This window comes from Chondrus crispus, genomic scaffold, assembly GCF_000350225.1.
Source record: "Chondrus crispus Stackhouse genomic scaffold, scaffold_178, whole genome shotgun sequence".
NCBI classification, from domain to species: Eukaryota; Rhodophyta; class Florideophyceae; order Gigartinales; family Gigartinaceae; genus Chondrus; species Chondrus crispus.
The window spans coordinates 148,638-167,654 of record NW_005179047.1 but is presented as its reverse complement, the minus strand read 5'-3'; the positions used below and the strand labels follow the sequence as shown (position 1 = coordinate 167,654).

The 19,017-nt window shown below is 50.3% G+C and overlaps 6 protein-coding genes; 3 read left to right on the top strand and 3 right to left on the bottom strand.

Annotated features, from left to right (window-relative positions):
• The first annotated feature begins 6,780 nt into the window (after window positions 1-6,780).
• Window positions 6,781-8,386, top strand: CHC_T00008909001 (beta-tubulin). XM_005714305.1 is given in 2 exon segments: window positions 6,781-8,151; window positions 8,152-8,386. 1 exon segment carries the CDS (start codon window positions 6,781-6,783, stop codon window positions 8,149-8,151), a length of 1,371 nt encoding a protein of 456 aa, XP_005714362.1. The 3' UTR covers window positions 8,152-8,386.
• A 167-nt stretch (window positions 8,387-8,553) lies between these two features.
• Window positions 8,554-9,411, bottom strand: CHC_T00010144001 (Coiled-coil domain-containing protein, putative). Its single transcript, XM_005714304.1, has one exon. The coding sequence runs from the start codon at window positions 9,409-9,411 to the stop codon at window positions 8,554-8,556; it is 858 nt and encodes a 285-aa protein (XP_005714361.1).
• Window positions 9,412-10,137: 726 nt separating this feature from the next.
• On the top strand, window positions 10,138-11,384 carry CHC_T00003176001 (hypothetical protein). XM_005714303.1 is given in 2 exon segments: window positions 10,138-11,220; window positions 11,221-11,384. 1 exon segment carries the CDS (start codon window positions 10,138-10,140, stop codon window positions 11,218-11,220), a length of 1,083 nt encoding a protein of 360 aa, XP_005714360.1. The 3' UTR covers window positions 11,221-11,384.
• Window positions 11,385-11,441: 57 nt separating this feature from the next.
• CHC_T00003175001 (hypothetical protein) lies at window positions 11,442-12,807 on the bottom strand. XM_005714302.1 is given in 2 exon segments: window positions 11,442-11,559; window positions 11,560-12,807. The coding sequence occupies 1 exon segment, from the start codon at window positions 12,805-12,807 to the stop codon at window positions 11,560-11,562; it is 1,248 nt and encodes a 415-aa protein (XP_005714359.1). The 3' UTR covers window positions 11,442-11,559.
• Window positions 12,808-14,012: 1,205 nt separating this feature from the next.
• CHC_T00003174001 (hypothetical protein) lies at window positions 14,013-15,994 on the top strand. XM_005714301.1 is given in 5 exon segments: window positions 14,013-14,105; window positions 14,300-14,671; window positions 14,807-14,974; window positions 15,107-15,295; window positions 15,296-15,994. The coding sequence occupies 4 exon segments, from the start codon at window positions 14,013-14,015 to the stop codon at window positions 15,293-15,295; spliced, it is 822 nt and encodes a 273-aa protein (XP_005714358.1). The 3' UTR covers window positions 15,296-15,994.
• Window positions 15,995-17,313: 1,319 nt separating this feature from the next.
• CHC_T00010166001 (KH domain-containing protein) lies at window positions 17,314-19,014 on the bottom strand. The gene has a single exon (XM_005714300.1). It carries the CDS (start codon window positions 19,012-19,014, stop codon window positions 17,314-17,316), a length of 1,701 nt encoding a protein of 566 aa, XP_005714357.1.
• Between the last annotated feature and the right edge of the window lie 3 nt (window positions 19,015-19,017).

Sequence of the window (19,017 nt, the reverse complement as noted above, 5' to 3'; positions counted from 1 at the left end):
CTATCGTCACACTAACCACCGACGATTTCCTCGTCCACAGCGTCAAGCCAACAATTTATCGACAGCTTGTACCACACCCTCAACAAAAAATACAACGTCAAGCGGCTAGGCGAACCCAAGCTTTACATATATGTAAAGCTTGGGTTCGCCTAGCCGCTTGACGTTGTATTTTTTGTTGAGGGTGTGGTACAAGCTGTCGATAAATTGTTGGCTTGACGCTGTGACGAGGAAATCGTCGGTGGTTAGTGTGACGATAGTGATTCCTTGCTTGTGTCGTTGGAAAAATAGACAGGGATCTTGCTCGGATTGGGTTAATCCGTTCTTGGTGAGAAACTTCGTGAGTCACTCGAGGTAGTAGAACCCTCCGGATGGGCTGCCGTATAGATTTCTCATGAGCTTTCCGCCGCGACCAGGGTGTTTGCACGCTCCGTTGAAGCGTGGGAATTGCTTAATAAATACTGGTCTATTGAAGCGGTATGGTCCATGCGTGTAGGCGCATTGGATGTCAAATTGTTCGATTGGCGTGTTGAGTGCCGCCAAGATTGCGAATGTTAATCAGACAGTAGTTTTGTCGGCATTGTGCGACGATGTTTCTAGGCGGTTGAAGTGTACGTGTGGTGACATTTTGTCACCCCGGACGGAGCATCTGGCTTTCCATGTGGTTATTGTCCCATCCGGGTCTCTTTTGTAGCGGTATGTCATTGTGAGGGGAATGAGTTTTGTACTCTTGGGGATGTCGTGATCGGGGAGCCATTTGATGACGCCAGTTTTATCAAGCTGGTCTAATTCGTTGTTATGGGCAGTGGCCCATTCGACGGCGTCGGGGTATTTGCGGGCCTGCGCTGGTGACCCCGGGGTAGGTGTGGTTGACTTCACGGATGATGGGGTCGGGTGTCGCGCAATGGCTTTGAAGGCCTGTGCGTGTGTCGCAGAGGGGTCTTGAAGAGGGTGATACGGAACAAAGTCGATGGCCCTTGTTTTCGTGTAGGCGTTGTTCTTGAGGTTTAGGACTACGATGTGGGTTGGGTCCGTGGCATACATGTAACGTTCTGGGTATGATCTTCCATTTAGTTTGTGCCCTTTGGGCTTTGGGTGGAGGTTGGTGTAGGCAACGGATCCAACTTGCCCAAAGGCAAAGGGCTGCGTAATAGTCGGAGCAACGCCGTGGAAGAGTGTGAATGGTGTGAATGGCAGTTTTTGCGCGGCCCGGTTCGCGGTGATGTTATAGTTGAAGGCCGCGTCACGCAGAGCGTCTTCCCAGTGGCTCGGTTGCAGTTTTGCATAGTGCAGGCTGGCGCGCGTTGCTTGGATGAGTGTTAGGTTGAGTCGTTCTGCGATGCTGTTCTGTTGCGGATTGTACGGAGATATGGGGTTGAAGGTTATGCCGTGTTGCTCGAGAAGGGATTTTGCGGCTTTTGAAATGTATTCTTTTGCATTGTCTGTCGTGAACAGTGCAAACGGTTTGCCGTGGGTTCGCGATATGCTTTCGATCGTGAGCATTATGCGTTTCAGGATTCCTTTGCGGTTGGGTAGAAAGTATGGTATAGTATACCTGCTGTGTGTGTCTATGAACGACATGAAGTAGGCGTTTCCATGTAGGGATGTAGGGGTGATTGGTCCGCAGATATCAGAGGACACTGAGAAGGCAACCGCATATCGGTGTTCTGTGGGTTTGTGTGGCTTCGGTCGGGCCTTGCCGTGGGCGCAGCCCGAGCTGGTCAATGGGGGAGGGTAGGATTTGAGAATTTTTGGGAGGGGAAGGACCTCTGCTTGTGCCATCTTTTGGAGTGCTCGTGGGTGAATGTGATTGAATATGAGGTGGTAGGCATGGAATGCTAACAGCTTATGATTGGTGTGGGGATTGCTGGTTGGGTTGGTTGGGGAGATTTCATCCAGGCGTGGCGAGGGGTGGGGTGTGCGTGGAGATGTGGCACAGGGCGCTGCGTTGATTGTGTAGGACTTTTGCGAGCGTAGTTTGCTGTGTGGTTTAGAAGGACGATTGTTTGAGGGGGGTGGTGGAGAGGTTGCCATCGTTCGGATGTGTGGTACAATTCCACACCGCGACCCCCGGTGGGAGGAGATGAGAACCGTCGAGACGGGCGGTTACTACTGTAGTAATCGTGCACGCGCCCTCTGCGAGCACAGTCGTACCTCCACGGCGTACACGTGGCACAACCGTTGGCGCTGGTCCTGGCCACGGGCACCCGTGTGCGACCCATCCGGTAAGTAATTAGCAATTAGTGGTTAATGGCACGAATTAGCCAATTTAGTACAGTAGCTGGTATACAGTATGTAACAGCTACTGTAGCGGGACAGGTGTCCTGGCGTCCCACTTAGGGGTTAAGACCGGGGGCACCTGCCCCGTTCCAGTAAACGGGGGCAGACTCGCCTCCCTTCCCTTTACGGCTTTTTGCTAACTCCGTCCGGTTTTACCTCTAAGTCTCAGGCTTCTAACGCGTGACCGGCCGTCCGGATCTAACACCACCGACCGGCTGCGCGTCACCGGCCACGTGAGCCTTCCCTCTTTTCGAGTCCTTCCGTACGGTTTGCGCTCGCGTGGGTTACCCAGCGGCGCGCGCTCCCTTACCTCTAACCCCCCCTCGTTCCGAGTGGTCGGGACGAAGGTAGTTATACCACAGGATGGCATAAGCTGTTGGTTGCGGATGGTTAATGTTTTTGTCTGTGATGCGGGATGCTGGTTTGTCTAGGGTGTATAGACAGTTGCGAAATGTGGCTGTTCCGACTAGTGGTGTGTGTTTTCCATTTTTTGTGTCTAGAATTGTGGCTGTCTTTTCCGAGAACAGGACGTGTCCAAATCGCTTGGCGATGGCGTGTACTGAGAGGAAGGAGGCGGACAGTGCGTTGTTGATGATTACGGGTAGTCGGAATGTCTGTTTAGTGCTGGTCTTCACCTTGAGGGAGCCATCGAGGTTGGATGTGATCGGGGAGGAAGCGGTGTGTGTTTGCATGAGTGATTGCAGTGTTTTGGAGTCAGCGGTGGGGAAGTTGATGTGCGAGGGATTGGTGCCGCAGTCGAGGATGAACTTACTGTTGGCATCTGCGTCCCCTTTGTCTGCTGTTTTGGGGAATGGTATTTGGTCTAAGGTTGCCATGTAGTCTTCAGCACCTGATTCGGTGTCGATGATGGCAACATTTGCCTGGGAATCATGCTTTGTGCGGTGTGGAGTCTGGCGTTTGGAGCTTCGGGCTCGATCTTGCTGCGGATTGGTAGATTGATTTAACAATTTGGCAGCTTCCACGATTTGCATAAGCTGGCGGGTTTGGTTGTTGTACTGTGTTTTGTAAGGCTGATCCCATCTGCAACTTGTCCGACGCCGATTAGGGGGTTGATGGCGGGGATCATACCGTCTGTTGTTCAATTTTCTGGTTTGGTCGAATCGGTTATGCGTCTGGTTTGTGTCGCTCTGATGGAAGGAGCACATTGGCTGCGAGGACATATTGAGTCTACCCCTTTGATCCTCGTCGAGGTCGGACAGCCTGTTATGAAGTTCGGTTATCGTGTTGGGGAGTCCGGCTGCTTTGAATGTTGAGATGTGCACGGCAAAAATAGGGTGTTCCCAAAGATCTTCTACAATGATGCGTACCGTTGTTGATTCGTTGTTGATGTTCGGGTAGTGGGCGGAGATCATTTTAGCGCAAATTTCCTTGTGCTGATTAATGTACTCCTTCACTGTCATATCTGTGGTTAAGGTGAGCTGTCTTACTTCACGCTCAAGTATTTGGTGGTCCAGCACGGAAGTTCTCTGCAGGAGTTGTTGTAGAGCCTCTACAATCTTCGCGGGTGTTTCAGTTTAGATCTGCACCGACAGAAGGCGGTTAATTTCGGTTGGGATACTGGCTGTGATGAGTCTTCTGCAACTTGCGGAAACTTTTTTGGAGAAAGGGAGAATCTTGTTCAGAAGTAGTTGGCGACGGTTGGTGATTACTCATGATGAGAATTTCCAGTTCGTGTTCGATGAGTATATCTTCCAGATTCGCCTTCCACTGGAGGAAGTTCTCTTCGGTGAGATATGGAAGCTGCTCGGTGAATTTCCATCGAGGGAATGATTGAGCTGCCATCGTGTTGTTTGTTTGTTGCGGTAGGGGAATGTTTGTTTCTGTGGCTGGAGTGGTGTCGGAGGGATCTGCCATGGCTGCAAGTTTTGCGGCTTGCCGGAGGGGTCCCCAAATTGTAGCAGTTGCTCTATAGTGTCGGCGCCGTAGGCGAATGTCTGCTTGGGAAATGGTGTCTTCAGTTGGGCTTCAACGGCTATCGCCGGAGCGGGCTACGACAGTAACGGTGTACTGGAGCAGATTAAAGTTGTGTTGTTGGGGTTTGCAGTGGTGTGAAATTCTCGCGATTGCGATCGGCCCATAACCTGTGAGAGCGGTAAACCTCTGGTCTCTTGTTTACGCCGATCTACTCCTTTTTATACTATTCTGCGCCGTCGGCTGGCCCAACTGCTACATGTATACGTGTTAGCACTGACACTATCAAAGCAGTCCAGTGCTCGTGCCTGCTTCAATGTGCTGTACTGTTTAATACTGTACTCTGTACGAGGAACTGGACGTTAATGAATAAAACAATTCTTCTTGTGTGTGAGTTGGCAGGTACGAAGCAAGATGCAACAAACATTGAAGAGGGGACAGAAGAAAGTGTCGAAATTTGGCATTGTGGACACGATCAGGTCTGTGAAAGTGATATTACCGACACCTGGAGGTGATTTGTCAGGGTCACGGAGAAAGAGCGGTAGGGCATTTCTGAAAACTGTAAAGGCGGATTCGTTCACTCGCTGGCTCCAAATCATTGGACATGCAAACGTGACACCTCTCATACACCCGTCCCTTTACACACCCTCGGGAGAAAAAACGCCCCGGCCCCTTAGGACCACATGTCACGCCAGGGCCTGCCGTTTCGGGTGATGTCCGCCCCTGATACTTTTGGAATACTCTCCACCCGCTTTTATGTTCATGTAAGGCCGAGGGCGATGCTGGCGATACTTTCTTGTATCGATTTCTGGTTTTGTCCAATGCCGAGATATTTTCTAGGTCGCCAGGAGCCTTGGGGTGAATATTTTGAAACGGTCGACGATGCGCCACTCACTAGTGGGAGACCACCTTTTTCCGAGCCCGCTCATGTACCGTAGCATTGACGTCTCCATAGCAAGATGCCTTGCTCTTCTTGTTTCGCCGTCGGGGCATACTGTACGGTACAACGGTGCCAACATCTGTCATCGCGCCGCGCACCGCCTTGTGTCATTTGCCTCACGGCGTACGACAATGTTAGAATGCGTAGGGTCTACGTTGCTCCCACTTCCGTCTCGCGCTGCTTAGAAAGAGCCGCGTACGGCAAGTGCGCTGTGCTGTACACTTTTGGAAACTAACGCACCCACCTTAGAGATTCTAATCCCTGCAGAGTCGTTGGCAGTTGGGGAATATCCCATGCGATTACGCTGCCTAGCGTGGCGACTATGAGACAAAGACAACTCCAGTTGGCATTTTGCACGCCTGCAAGCAGTTCTGTCGTAGTCTGTTTCCGGTGTTCTTACCCTGAGTGAGTCCCTTGCCTTGAACAAGCCTGTCAGTTACAACCATAGGTCCAAACGGGAACTAGATCATCGAATTGCTGGTTGCGTCCCAGGCTAGGGCTTCTGTCTAGTACAAGAACAACGCAAACGTTGAATTGTCCTCTTTAACGTTTAAATAAATAATAGATTCAGAGCAGGACGCTTCTGCACGTGAACATATAAATCCTCATCGCCACCTCGTATCCTTGTATGTTTTCGATTGTTGCGTTACGTAGAAGCTGCCAAAATATATGACCTCGAGCTGTAACTGGAATCATAGATTTTTACGACATGCTACCGGATACAGTATGTACCCTCAGAAGGAAAAACTATGTTTCAGTGCAGTCCATAAGATATAGAGACCCTTGCTGATTAGGAGGTGCGCATGGAGACAGTACGAATTTACCAGGCTTTAGAAGACATTACATCTTGCAAAACGCCTGAGCCCGAGGAGAAACGGAAGTCTTCTTTTGTTGGAAAATGTTCATCAACAAAAAGAGATGCCAATTTGAGGTTGCAGCGGCAGAGCTCGAGCTCTAAAAGCTCAGTTGCGGTGCAGTCACTGCACCGCAACTGAGCTCTTCATTGCGCTTGGTCAATGACACGTCAAGCGCGACGGAAATCACCTATGCTTCGCTTCCTTGTTTTACGCGGGAAATGATTTCCACTGGCTTATGCAATTCAGCGCATGACCGGGGCCCCTGCATCCCATTAACGCGCTCGTGGAGCCCCGGCCCAGTGGCAACAGGGCCCCAAACGGGGACGATATAAACACGGTTCACTCGCCCATTGGATATACACAACCTTTCAGGGTACACGTGATGGTCCGAAAGGGGCCATCGGCTGGGAAAGCAAACGCAAAAAGCGCGGGCAAAGTTATTCGGGGTTTGGAAGAGATCCGTAGCGTCCAAATTTGCACATTTGATTTCAAAACTTCTTGTTTGAAAAATTTCAACCGCCCTTCCATGGCCCGCTTTAAGACCGGTTTTGGCGCCTTCTCGTCATTGCACTGACTCCTATGGCTCACCCGCCTAGCACCCGTCCCCTCTTTTGGAATAATTACCCCTCTTCCCTGCTCTCACATTCATCTCTGCATACCCCCTCTAGTCCCGCCTCGTTCAATCTTCACTTCACATTCTAAACCACCTTTTCCTTTCCTCATCCTTGCTCTCCCCTACAAGTTCAACTCGTATCAGGGCGTTTTCTCCACAACATGTCTCGCGGTATCGTCAGCTTGCAGGCGGGACAATGCGGCAACCAAATGGGCGCCGCCTTCTGGCAGACCATCTCCGAAGAGCACGGCATCGATAGCAGCGGCAGTTATGCTGGTGAATCCGACTTCCAACGCGAGCGCCTCGGCGTGTACTACTCCGAAGGCTCCGAGGGTCGTTTCGTCCCTCGCGCTGTTATGCTCGATTTAGAGCCCGCTGTGCTTGACCACATCAAGGCCTCCCGTCTTGGAGGCATCTTCCACCCCGACAACTTCGTCTTTGGACAATCAGGCGCAGGAAACAATTGGGCAAAGGGTCATTACACAGAGGGAGCAGAGCTTATCGACACTGTGCTTGATGTCGTGAGAAAGGAGGCCGAGAGTTGTGACGTGCTTCAGGGCTTCCAGGTTTCCCACTCTCTCGGTGGTGGAACCGGATCGGGTATGGGGACTCTGCTTGTGTCAAAGATTCGTGAAGAATATCCCGATCGTATGCTTTGCACATATTCAGTCATGCCCTCGCCAAAGGTCTCAGACACCGTTGTCGAACCGTACAACTGCACACTGTCCATCCACCAGCTCATCGAGAACGCCGATGCCGTCTTCTCCATTGACAACGAGGCCTTGTACAACATTTGCACTAAGACCCTCAAGTCGCCTAATCCTTCCTACCCCGAGCTCAACCATCTGGTGTCTCGTGTTATGTCCGGTATTACTTGCTCACTCAGATTCCCGGGTCAGCTGAACGCCGATCTTCGCAAGCTTGCTGTCAACTTGGTTCCGTTTCCACGTCTCCATTTCTTCGTTGTGGGATATGCACCGCTTTCCGGCAACGGAAGTGAGAAGTACAAGTCCATGAGTGTCCCAGAGCTTACTACTCAGCTCTTCGAGCCACACAACATGATGGCTGATTGTGATCCGCGCAATGGTCGCTATCTCACAGCTGCCGCCTACTTCCGGGGCACAGTTTCCACCAAGGAGGTTGAGGACGAGATGAGGAAGATTCAGGATAAGAACTCAAGCCAGTTTGTTGAGTGGATCCCCAACAATGCCAAGACCAGCGTTTGCGACGTGGCTCCTCCTGGCATGAAGGTTGCCGCCACCTTTATCGGTAACTCTACGACCATTCAGGATCTGTTCGAGCGCGTCGGCGGCCAGTTTTCATCTATGTTCAGGCGCAAGGCTTTCTTGCATTGGTACACTGGTGAGGGTATGGATGAGATGGAGTTCTCTGAGGCTGAAGCAAATCTGCAAGATTTGATCTCCGAGTACACTCAGTACCAAGAAGCAACTGCGGATGACGTCGAGTACGCCGAGGGAGGTGAGGAGTACGCCGAAGAGGAAGTTGAGGGAGAGGAAGGCGAGGAGCAGTAGATCGCCAGTTTTATTCGCAAGCGCTAGCTTCGTTCATTCTGTGTAGTACCTGTCAATGTAGTGAACGTCCCGTGGCGTACATTGCTCTCACAATCTTGTTGATCAAACTGATAAAGAGACTTTGTTCTCGCCAGTTACCTACTTAGTTCCGAGAAGAAAAAGCAGGGAAGTACAAGAGGGAATTCGTTTTCGTCAACCATTAGACTAAATATGATGCATTTTGCTTTCGTCTCTTGTTGTTATTGCATGATAGTGTTTCCATTTGGTTCGTCCACAACTGCATGAATTGTTCGTTGGGATGGTGGCGACGGCTGTGATCTGACTCATCGGTGAAAATTTAGTTAATATGTAGGTATTGGGCCGCGCTTCGAGTGTCGTACAGCATTAAATTCAGACGTTGCGTTATTCACCATCACTACTACTTGAATCATATCCAACCAGGTCTTGGTCAGATGATGCGGTCGTCTTCGCAGAGTCGCTCTTGACCACAGCAGAAGCCAATGAGTTGGCTTTCTTGATAGTTTTGACGATTTTCAAACCGAACGCCCGCCTCTTTGGTGTGCTCTGATTGGGATCATTTCCCATACGCTTGGGATTTCCTTCGCTTCTAGGTGTGGGAAGATGCCTTTCTGATGCGTCAAACTTTCCAACCAAATTTCGCCTCTGTTCAAAGGCAATCTTAGCCTCTCTGAGGATCTCCAGCTCTTCTGCATCGACACGCCGCTTTTCGGCATCCCGCCCCCGCGAAAGCACGTCTTCCACATTGACTCTCGCTCGCTTCGCATTTAGAGACTTCAGCTCATCAAGGGCATCAAGCTCCTCCATTTCCTCTTTTGCATCCCTAGTCTTGTTCTCAAGCGCTTGAATGGCATCATCATCTTGCCGTTTCCTCTCCTCCTTCCCCTCTTCCTCCGCGTCCTTGGCAGCCCGCCATGGCTCATAATTGCGTCTTACGCCAGACTCGCAAATGTAATCGCCATTCTTCGGGTCTGTCTTGATGATAAAAGTAGCCGGACAACCCTTGCACTTCATCGAAAAGCGGAAGATACGAATACCGAGATATGTCTCCTCCGTGTCTGACTTGCGGGCATTGAACTTGAGACCGGTGCCCATGAAGTCCCCGCACGTTTCGCAGCGTACCGACATAGGAAGCATGAAGCGCACGGCATCGTCGTTCTGGCGCTTCTTCTTGATGCGAGGGAGACGTGACGGATCAAAATCCGGTGGATAATACTTTGCTTGCACCTTTCGTTCACCCATTCTGAAAAATGTCGACCGACACCGGATGTGATTAGTCTAAGCGCACAAGCGCAAAGATAACACAGATTTGCTAGCTTTAATGGTGAATTGATTTCGTTTCCTTTGTCGTCTTGTATGTCTTTCTTTGCGGTGCCGTTGGTCGATTACCCAAATTGTCCCGAACTGCCGCCGTGTTCGCATCCAAGTTAAGAAGAGGTGCACACTTCGCAGCCCGGGGCCTCGGCAGCACAGACCATTTGGGAGACACGTGTATTTTGTGTGCGGACAATGCGCACACTTATTAGTTCCCAGCGCTGCTCCAGAAAAGGCGTTCAGCTTCTATTCCCCGTGCTCAGGTCTTGTTGATGCACTGTTAAAAAAATCATCACCAAAAATAATGAAAAAGTCACAAAAATTAGCCTTCAACATAATTAAATAGTGCGCATGATATCTCTTTTCTTTATCACTTTATCACAGGGTATCATAGGGGCATATCCTAACTATCCGGCCGAATTTTGAAACCACTTGTCCATCGCCAATTAGTTGAAACCTATATAAAAGAACCCTACATGCAAATCCAACGATCTCCATCAAACCTCCGAACTATCGCTCCCGAAACGCACTAATTTGCTTCGTTCGCTTTTTACACACTGGTCCCGAGGTATAAACAGACTTGAGCCTCACGCCTCACACCTGAAAGAAGTCACGTCCACCTTACGTTTCTCTTACCACCCTGTCACATCCAACATGTACGCCTTCGTCCAGAACCTCGGCTTGAGCGCCACCTCTCGCCACACCCTCTCCCAACATGGCCTTACCAAGGTCTGCGGGACCACACTCCGCTCTGCTCCAACCCCTGTGAATTCCTCCTCTGGCGCGGCTACCATTCGAATGACTGGCGACTACGGCATTACCCTCCAAACTCTCGTGTATACTCCGAACCCTGGTGTCGCCTGCGTGGAAGACCGCGACGTAATGTGTTACAGAGTATGGAAGCAGGTTTTCGGTAACGCCTACGTCATGGAATCCGAGCGCGCAGAAGCCTACATCGCTGAATCCATGTACCGAGCTAACCAAATCAGCCTCAAAGAGTTCGTTCGTGGCGTTGCCCTTTCGTCCACCTATCGCCGCCGCTTCTTCGAGTGCTGCGGTCCATACCGAGCGGTTGAACTCAACTTCAAGCATCTGCTTGGGCGCGGGCCCGTCTCGCAGCAAGAAATTTCTGAGCACGTGCAACGCATGGCAAACGAAGGCTGGGAGGCCGAAATCAACTCCTATATCGATTCCTTGGAGTACGATGAGGCGTTTGGCGATGACCTCGTACCTTACATGAGGTTCATGGGCACTTATAAAACCGCAGAGCACTTCAACCGCATGTGCACCTTGTACTCATCGCAAGGAACGACAGACAAAAGCTTGAGTGGTCGGGCAAAGACGATGGGTATCGAGAACCCCAACCATGTTTTGTCACTAGACGGGGCAGGTGTACCCGCAAAGCTTGTTTCTAATGTTGCCATGAACGGCCAGTCGTCATTTGTATCTATTAAGAAGGCTATCCCAGGCCGCCCTGACCTTGATCTTGGCCAAGAGACTTCCCAATTTGTCGTTGCAGCTACACCTCCCATCAACGAGAATGCAGCCCCTCGCAGTCGTATCGAAATTGTCCCGGGCAGTTATATGTATCTGACATCTGCACAAGTGGAAGAAATGATGAAAGCCCGGACCGAGCAGGAAAAGATCAGCAGCTTTGCGCAAAAAGAGACTGCGGACGCCAAGAATCAAATTGCTGCACTGGAGTCAAAGATTGCTGAGCTAAGCGTGGTCCAGTGATCTGGATTTTTGATGGGGAGCTGATCACCAGGTGCGATGCCCATGCGTCTATAGTCTTTTCTGAAGTAAGTGGGAAGACGTACTGATGCATGAGAACTCATATCTAATGGTGACATATTCTTAATACCTTCACACAAGATTAAAGGGAGCAATAGTTGTTTTTACAGCACCGACGTGGCGCATACCTCTAAACAGAGTACGCAAAAGAGGATGGCCGAAGATTATCAAGCAGCAGCCTTGACTTTTCTTTGAGCACCATCTATCTATGCTGTCTCTCAACGTCATATTACTTTAGCAAAAATAGGACTTGCAGGGGTACCTACCGAGAGACAACCACCGCTAAAACCCATGAGATCGGAATTCATCCCACAGTGACCCGCCAATTCTGTCTTTCACGATTTCGTCGCGCGACATAAACTTCCCGAATTCCACCTCCGCGGGATTACAGATGGTGTCCTCCTCTTCAAACTCTCCTCTTGCAATAAAAGGGTGAAACAGTATTCTCTGGCCCAAACCATCTTTGCCATTCGCAGTGAAAGCATTGAAAGGCTCTGAGAAATCCAATGAGGAAAGACCAATCTCCTCGAGGACTTCTCTCTTGGCCGCTTGCCAGGGACTCTCCATCCAATCTATACAGCCAGTAATGAAAATAGATATACGGCCGGGGAATGTCGACTTTTGCAACGATCGCTTGTGAACAAAAATACGACCATGACTCTCTACGAGCACCACCACGGCTCGATAGAGAATTCCATGATCCATCGCTTGTTTTCGTGAGCAACTTGACACCGTCCAACCCCTTGTCGAGTCGACAGCTTCGACAGGCTGGGAAGCCGAGGATGGGGGCAAAGGGAGAAGCTCTTTCTCCAAAACAAGATCGCATCGTTCCGTTTCTAATCCGTCCGAAGGCACATATGACCTTGCTTTATACAAAGCACACGCTTCCCCCAAGACAGATGCCGTCTCTATGTATGCCATTGAATATTCACGTTGTCGCGCACGCTCCTCTAGGGCTGCAAGTAGAAAAGACCCCAGTCCCCTACCACGAACCTTGGGACTAAGATACATCTTTCGTATTTCGATTGCTCCGACCCCTCTTTGAGGAACCTCATAAAATGCGCCGGTACCCACAATCTGTGAGGACTGCACATCTTCGATGACCCAAAACTCGCCGTAGTGGTATGCCTTCTCCACTTCGACCACATCTTTGTCTGCTGTGGTGGGATCCCACTCAAGGCCATACTCAGCCAAAACAGCACCTATCAGTTCTATGCAAGCCTGTCGATCTCTCGGCTGCCAGTTGCGGATGACCAGTTCGTCGTAAGGAATGGAAAAGTAATTTTCGGTCCGTGGTCGTATTGTGGAATCTGTTTTTGATTCCGTGGCAACCTGTAGAGGAACATGCTCGGGGTCTGCCCCCCTAGAAAGCTTTGCTTGTGCTCGTGCGCGTCCGGACCTGATTGTTTGTACACTCCCCGATGCCTCTCGAGCTTCGCTAAAGGGCAAGGCAAACGGCTTACTTATTCTCCATATCGAACCTGATGGAATAAAAGCCGGTGATGCCATCCAATTTGTCCGTCCCTTCATCTCAATACTGTTGACGCGGGTGGTTCCCGCCTGCCGCTTCCCAGGCAAACAACAAACCCTTTGTGTAATGAGCGCTTGTGAAGGGAAGCCTGTGTAGCTTCCTACTCGTGGACAACCAAATTGACTTGCACACTTGCGGGCCACTGATCAAAGGCCTGCCCAACAGTATCGAAAGCCTTGTGGTAAGCGAAAAGTACGGTGTCGCAATAGCTGAAAGAAGAAGCAAGAAGAGCAAAAGACCTGGGGACGAAAGATGATGATTTTTTTCAACATGAAATGTTTCTGCAAAATCATTCGCTATAGCAAGTGGCCGCAGAAAAAGTTGGCCAATAAAGATACATGATGCTGCCTTGAAGGCGGACTTTGTTCAATTGTGGGCCTCAAGCTCTACCAAACGACATATTATGCATTAGAATCGTTTTTGGGCAGGCAGTTCACTCGACTTCATTCACACTGGCGTATACCGCTGGAACTCTGTACGAATATTGCTTCGATTTTGCGGCACATCTTTTGTACGTATGTCGGATACCACTTTTTATCTCAGCAGTGTTCAGTACAGTATCAGACTGGCGAGGAGATTGCCTTCCTGCCCGTGGAAGGAGTCTTGCCAATCTGTGTTAATTTTCTGGTAAAAGCGATTCTCTGGTCTGTCCAGGAGTTTCGCCATTGCATGGTCGTGAAGGTGCAAAGCTTGCATGTGGAAAGTTTTACACAACTGCGAGGTTTGCATTTTGTTAACAATGAAAATGAAAGAGGTTCAATGTTCACTCTCAGATATCCTCGCCATATGTTTCCCACACGTTTGGGTTAGGAAAGAGCATTTCATAAAGTGCTTTAGACGAAATGGGGGAGCGTTTTTTTATTAATGAAAAGACTAAAAGGCCCAAGACCAGATATTCTCAGCAATTCGAAAGTATTTTCTTGGACTTGCAGTTTTGCCAGAACGAAAATGGGACACACAGGACTCAGAAGCTCTAGCTAGCAAGACTTATTCACACTCGCACAGTGCTCTCGCAGCTGATATGCAACGTATAGTAAAAGAATTGTGCCAGTAATTAGATACAGTGTGATAGGCGATCGTCTGATGGCTTGCTCAACCTGGTGTCGTTTCGAGTTTTGGGAAGAGCTCATCGTGTGATCAACAACCAACAAAAACGTCTTTTAATTCTTCTGGAGCATGTAGCAGTCGGGTGAAATCCAGTAACATGTGTTGCACGGCTTCCAGTAAAAGCATGGGCCCCCGTGACCACCGTTTGGATTTCATATTCGTGTTTTATGAAAAAATATTACGGAAAGCTGTTCTGCGCTTCTTAGATCTGAGCCCCTGAGAAGCTGAAACTGCGGCATTCCAAGCCACAGGTCTTGCACTGCTGTACTGCACCTGGGCAACTCTCGTCCAGCCTAACTCCACATCGACAGGTTGCACGTGCTCGTTTGAGCAACTCTGAGACTGTCCTTGGGACGATTCTGAAGCAGCCAAGGACAAGAACAGCTACTACAACCACTGGCTTTACATCACCATCTTCGCGCTCACCGCCCAGTCAAACCGCCGCCTACCTGGGAAACGCCGCTTCCCCTCAGAAAAAAGTTCAACTGCAACATGCCATTCCGAACGCAGCAGGGTGTGAATTCACGCTTTTCGGCGGCCTTCAGCTGTCATATCGGCATCCTACCGAGCGTTCGCAGCCGCTCAAGAAACCGCTGTACCTTTCGAGCAGCAGCAGAGGAGGCTACAAGTACGTCTGGAAAGGAAAGTGGGGTCAACATCACAAAATACAAGAGTCAACGGTCTATTATTTCTGCAGACAAGAGTGAGATAACGGCTGAAGAGGTGAACTCGCTCATGGTGAAGGCGGGTAAACGAGTAAGTAGTTGACAGCCATTCAATTCATCAAACAAAAGGCGAGCCCTTGCGACGTGAACAGCCTCTAAAGGCAATCACAAACCAACCCTAACAGTCACCTTCACTGAATCTCTTTACACGTTCTTGGTTTGGTAGAGCCGGGATTTGAACAAATGGGACAAGGCACTTCAAGGCAGTTACGCTGTTGTAAGCGCGCGATTAATTTCGGACAGTCGTCTCGTGGGTTTTGCGAGGGCCACTTCAGATAGGGCATTGAATGGGACGATCTGGGACGTAGTGACAGACCCATCACTTCCAGACGAGGTGCGTACCTGCGAATTTGAAAATTCCTTGGCGCAGCTGCTTGCGAAAGCGTTTATGGCCGTGAGCGAAATACTGATTATGTTGCTGTGTTTGTGCGGTGTTTGCACGCTTCTGTGACTGATTGAGGGACAGTTGTTAATGAAGCGAAATGTCGTCAAGTACTTGCTGCGGGAATTGAGAAGAACCGTACCCGGCTGTAGCATAGCATTGTTTTCTTCAGACCTTGACATGTCTTTCTTTGAGAGTTTGGAATTCGTTGCGGACCCGGACGGAATTAAGGGCATGGCCATGATTGATAATCCTGATCAGGCCTATCTGTAACGGTGTACAAAAATCCCAGGATCCTTCGCGACCCAACTTACGAACTGAGAGACTCCAATGGCAGGTCGTTAGACATCGTCTGCCGGTTTAGGGTCCCGGCTGTTGCGTTCTAACCCTTTTGACTGTCTATCACCCCCAAACGGATTGTTTATTTGGGTGCGATGCGATTTTTTCAGAGTAACTGGTCTCCTTAACCGATCCCAAACTCTTGGGGTGTCATCGGGTTTCGAGGTGTGGTGCGTATATGTCTTGCTGGACGCCCAATCACCCTGCGAAACGTCATTCAACCAAGCTGCGTCTCCGTGACCACTTTCCTTATGGCGAGAACTATTCCAACGCCTGTGAGGCCTTTGATGATTGCCACTGTCGCCGCTGCGGGGAAGAAGCTTGCGTACGGCCGAGTTTTTCAACGACAATAATTTTGTCAAAAGTCTCAGATAAGCCAGTCTCTCCTTCGCAGAACCTCCGCCACTTTGCTTCCACGCATCATCAATTCCCACGAGATTAGCCACACAGAGGAGAAAGCCGCCATAACTGGACACAACCGGGTTGATATCCAGCCCAAGTGCTCCCTTGCGGGCAACCCTTTTGTTCGTAGAAACACTCATGACTAAAAACGGTGCATATGAACCCAATATGGGGCTGTTAATTGCCAGGATATGATGCCTCGGTACAAAGGCATCTGTCCCCAGTACCTTGACACTGGCTCCTCCCTTTTTGAAGCTGACAAACCGTCCGTGCACCAAGCGGATATCATTGCTAGCCACTCTCGTCAACAGCGAGAGTCTCTCTGCCTGGAGAGACGGCAATTCCGTACGCCCTTCATAATCGAAGACTGGTTCGTTAAAGTCATCTTCAAGCGCCAGCAGTGACATAGCGACGTCATCTCCTATAGCAGATGATCCTGGGAGTTCCCTTGCCGTGAATGGGGCCTCGGCTTTCAAGCCAAAGTCGACAATGTGAAAGCGAGATGAAGACGACCTCGGCCGACGATGGCCGACGATATGGCCTTTTACTACGTCCCCATCGAGCAGAGCATTTCCAACGCTATTGCGGTACAGCTCGGCAAAGCTTGTAGCCAGAGACCGCGTAGAGACGCGCTGCCCTGCGTTAAGTGATGCCGCTCCTCTAGAAAGCATTTCGAAGACAGCCGGAAAGGATGTGATCGTGAAAATCGGGGCGTTAACTTCGACACGGATCGATCTGATACCTGAGAGTTGACTTCTCTCACGTTCGCTACAGACACAAGAGAGCAAAAAAACAGATGGAATGCCTTGAACAGTGTGTGAAATGGAGCAAAATAGTGGTGAAAATAAATAGAAAGTTTTGAATATGAGTACGTGTAGTTGATCACTCGGATCATGGCTGCCACGTCAACAATCGGCTCAAGACGCAAGGGCAATATGTCACAGGCTTCGAACGCCGGCGGTGAGCGGGCAACTACGAATCACATTGTTTCGGAAACGAGAATTTGATGCACGGTAAGCTTTCGGGTAGAGAGTGGAAGCGGGTTCTATCCCGTGTCGCTAGAAGTGAACATTCCGAGTCGTTTAGGAAAGGTCCAACACTCACACAATCCTTTCACATCTAATCATCTCTTCAATGGCAAGCCCCTCTCTCCTCAACAAGGGGCGCAAGATTTCAAGCTGCCTACATCCCGCACTCACAAAAATGAAAAGATGAAGGACTGGAAGCTCGCAGCACCTACCGGCGACATTTTGGACCAGGCCTACTGCTTGATAGTGCCGGAAATGTCAAATGCTATTGCACAAAGCTATCAGAATTTCTGTTTTTGTGGCGCCAGTTAAGGTACCTGTTTGCGTTTCGCCTTTATTACATCGCCTAGTTTGTACTGACCAATCCACGACAAGGGTAGGTACAACGGATGTGGATTACAAGCCGTGGCGCCGACTTTACTGCACAATTGGAATCGCTTCGTATGTACACAAGGACCAAGTACAACTGACCGCACGAAAGCGGCTTCTCCAGGTCGGTACCTGGTCAGGCCATCGACGGGACTATCCGTCATCTTCAGGAGTTGGTACTAAAGGTTCATGTGTTTGGAGCCGTGCTTCAGACTCTCCCTGAGCTTCAGCTTGTGCCTGTGCGTGAGCTTGAGCCTGCGCTTGTGCATGAGCATGTGCTTGGGCATGCATCACCATCTGGGCGCGCACTTGTGCCGCTTGAACTTGCTCACGTCGGGAAAACATGCGGTTTGGTGGACCAGTCGAGTACATTTGATGCCCAGCCATATGTGGTGACAATTGTTGATACTGCTGTGCTGGGTACATCACGATGTTGCCACTAGCATCTCGCTGAGCAATACCAGGGGAACCTTGAATACTTTCAAGTTGCTGTCCCTGTTGTAATGGGGTAGGTGAGTACTGCGAGGGTTGCCCCGAGGCCTCTTGTTGGTCTTGTGAGGAGTTAGCCGATGGTGCCTGTTGTTCCAGCTGCTGTTGTTGAGGAATGGGAAAATGCATTGGCATATGCGATTGAAACTGCCGCTGCTGTGCCATGTAATTGTTGTATCCGACGTATTGAAAGTACGCCATCGCTCTACTTTGTGCATTGGCATCATTCGCATCGTAACCTTGCTGAAATGGTTGTTGACCATTCTGGAAAGCAGGTTCGTACAAGTTTGGTACCATGTACCCGGGACCGGGTTGACTTGGACCGCCAGGGGACGTCGAGCTAGGACCGGGTTGCGGCGGGCTGTTGTTGTACACTGGGTTTGCTGTTGAGGACTGTGACATGGGCATATTGATTTTGCTCGCAATCATTGCCTTAGCTTCGTCGACGTTTGCGCGCATCCCTGTGAGGGTTACAGGACGAGTACCATCGCTTTGGACAGAGCTCTCGTCTTTCGTGACTTGAATTTTGGCGCCCGATCTCATCTGCAAATCGCGAATGGTCGCCCCCTTCTTACCTATGATGAGCCCAACCTTTTCATTCGGGATGGACAAAACCTCGAAAACTAGTGACTGCCCGTTGAGAGCGAACCCCACTTGAGGTCCACTGTGGGGCGGCCGGCGTGATTTAGCGTCCATAACGATTTCGGAGACGAGTTGATGTGCTGTGGAAATCGCTTCGTCTGTCCCCGATAACAATATAGAACGGGTGTCTGCTCCAGGTTGGGCTTCTTCGTCTGGTGTGACTTTGATATCAGCACCGGATCGATCCTGCAAATTTCGTATGGTCTCTCCGTTTCGGCCAATTACTAGGCCGACACAGCTTGTGGGAACATAGACAGTTTTCCACACGTCACCCGACCTAGGCCCGTGATCACCCGATTGTGAATACGGAGATCGGTCAGACGTTGAATGCGGGCCCGCGTGGCTGCTGCCATGAGATTGTCGCGGTTTTTCAACAATGTCACTGATAAGCTGCTTTGCAATGTCGTACTGGGCCAGGGTACCAAAAATTGTAAAGAGTTTGCGATCTCCACGAACAGTGTCATTGTGAACCTGGATAGTGGCACCGGAACGCTCTTGCAGGCTACGAATAACAGTCCCCTGTCCGCCAATAACGGCGCCAACGCGCTCTTGAGGGACCCAGAGCTGGTAGGTGGTGGGCTGGTTGAGGAGGTGGGGATGTTGGAGGTGATGGTGATGATGGTGCTGCTGATGATGACGCTGCTGATGGGGAGAGATCTGGGGAGGGACCAAGGGTATGACGGTTCCCATCATGGGCATGGGCGGTGGCTGCGGATATGGCATGGG

Excerpts from the sequence above, each read along its gene's own strand:
- CHC_T00008909001 (XM_005714305.1), top strand. The coding sequence starts at position 6,781 with ATGTCTCGCGGTATCGTCAGCTTGCAGGCGGGACAATGCGGCAACCAA.
- CHC_T00010144001 (XM_005714304.1), bottom strand. The coding sequence starts at position 9,411 with ATGGGTGAACGAAAGGTGCAAGCAAAGTATTATCCACCGGATTTTGAT.
- CHC_T00003176001 (XM_005714303.1), top strand. The coding sequence starts at position 10,138 with ATGTACGCCTTCGTCCAGAACCTCGGCTTGAGCGCCACCTCTCGCCAC.
- CHC_T00003175001 (XM_005714302.1), bottom strand. The coding sequence starts at position 12,807 with ATGAAGGGACGGACAAATTGGATGGCATCACCGGCTTTTATTCCATCA.
- CHC_T00003174001 (XM_005714301.1), top strand. The coding sequence starts at position 14,013 with ATGTGTTGCACGGCTTCCAGTAAAAGCATGGGCCCCCGTGACCACCGT. Across the intron at positions 14,106-14,299 it reads AAAAAATATTACGGAAAGCT|CTACTACAACCACTGGCTTT; the intron begins GTTCTGCGCTTC and ends GGACAAGAACAG. Across the intron at positions 14,975-15,106 it reads ACCCATCACTTCCAGACGAG|TTGTTAATGAAGCGAAATGT; the intron begins GTGCGTACCTGC and ends ATTGAGGGACAG.
- CHC_T00010166001 (XM_005714300.1), bottom strand. The coding sequence starts at position 19,014 with ATGCCATATCCGCAGCCACCGCCCATGCCCATGATGGGAACCGTCATA.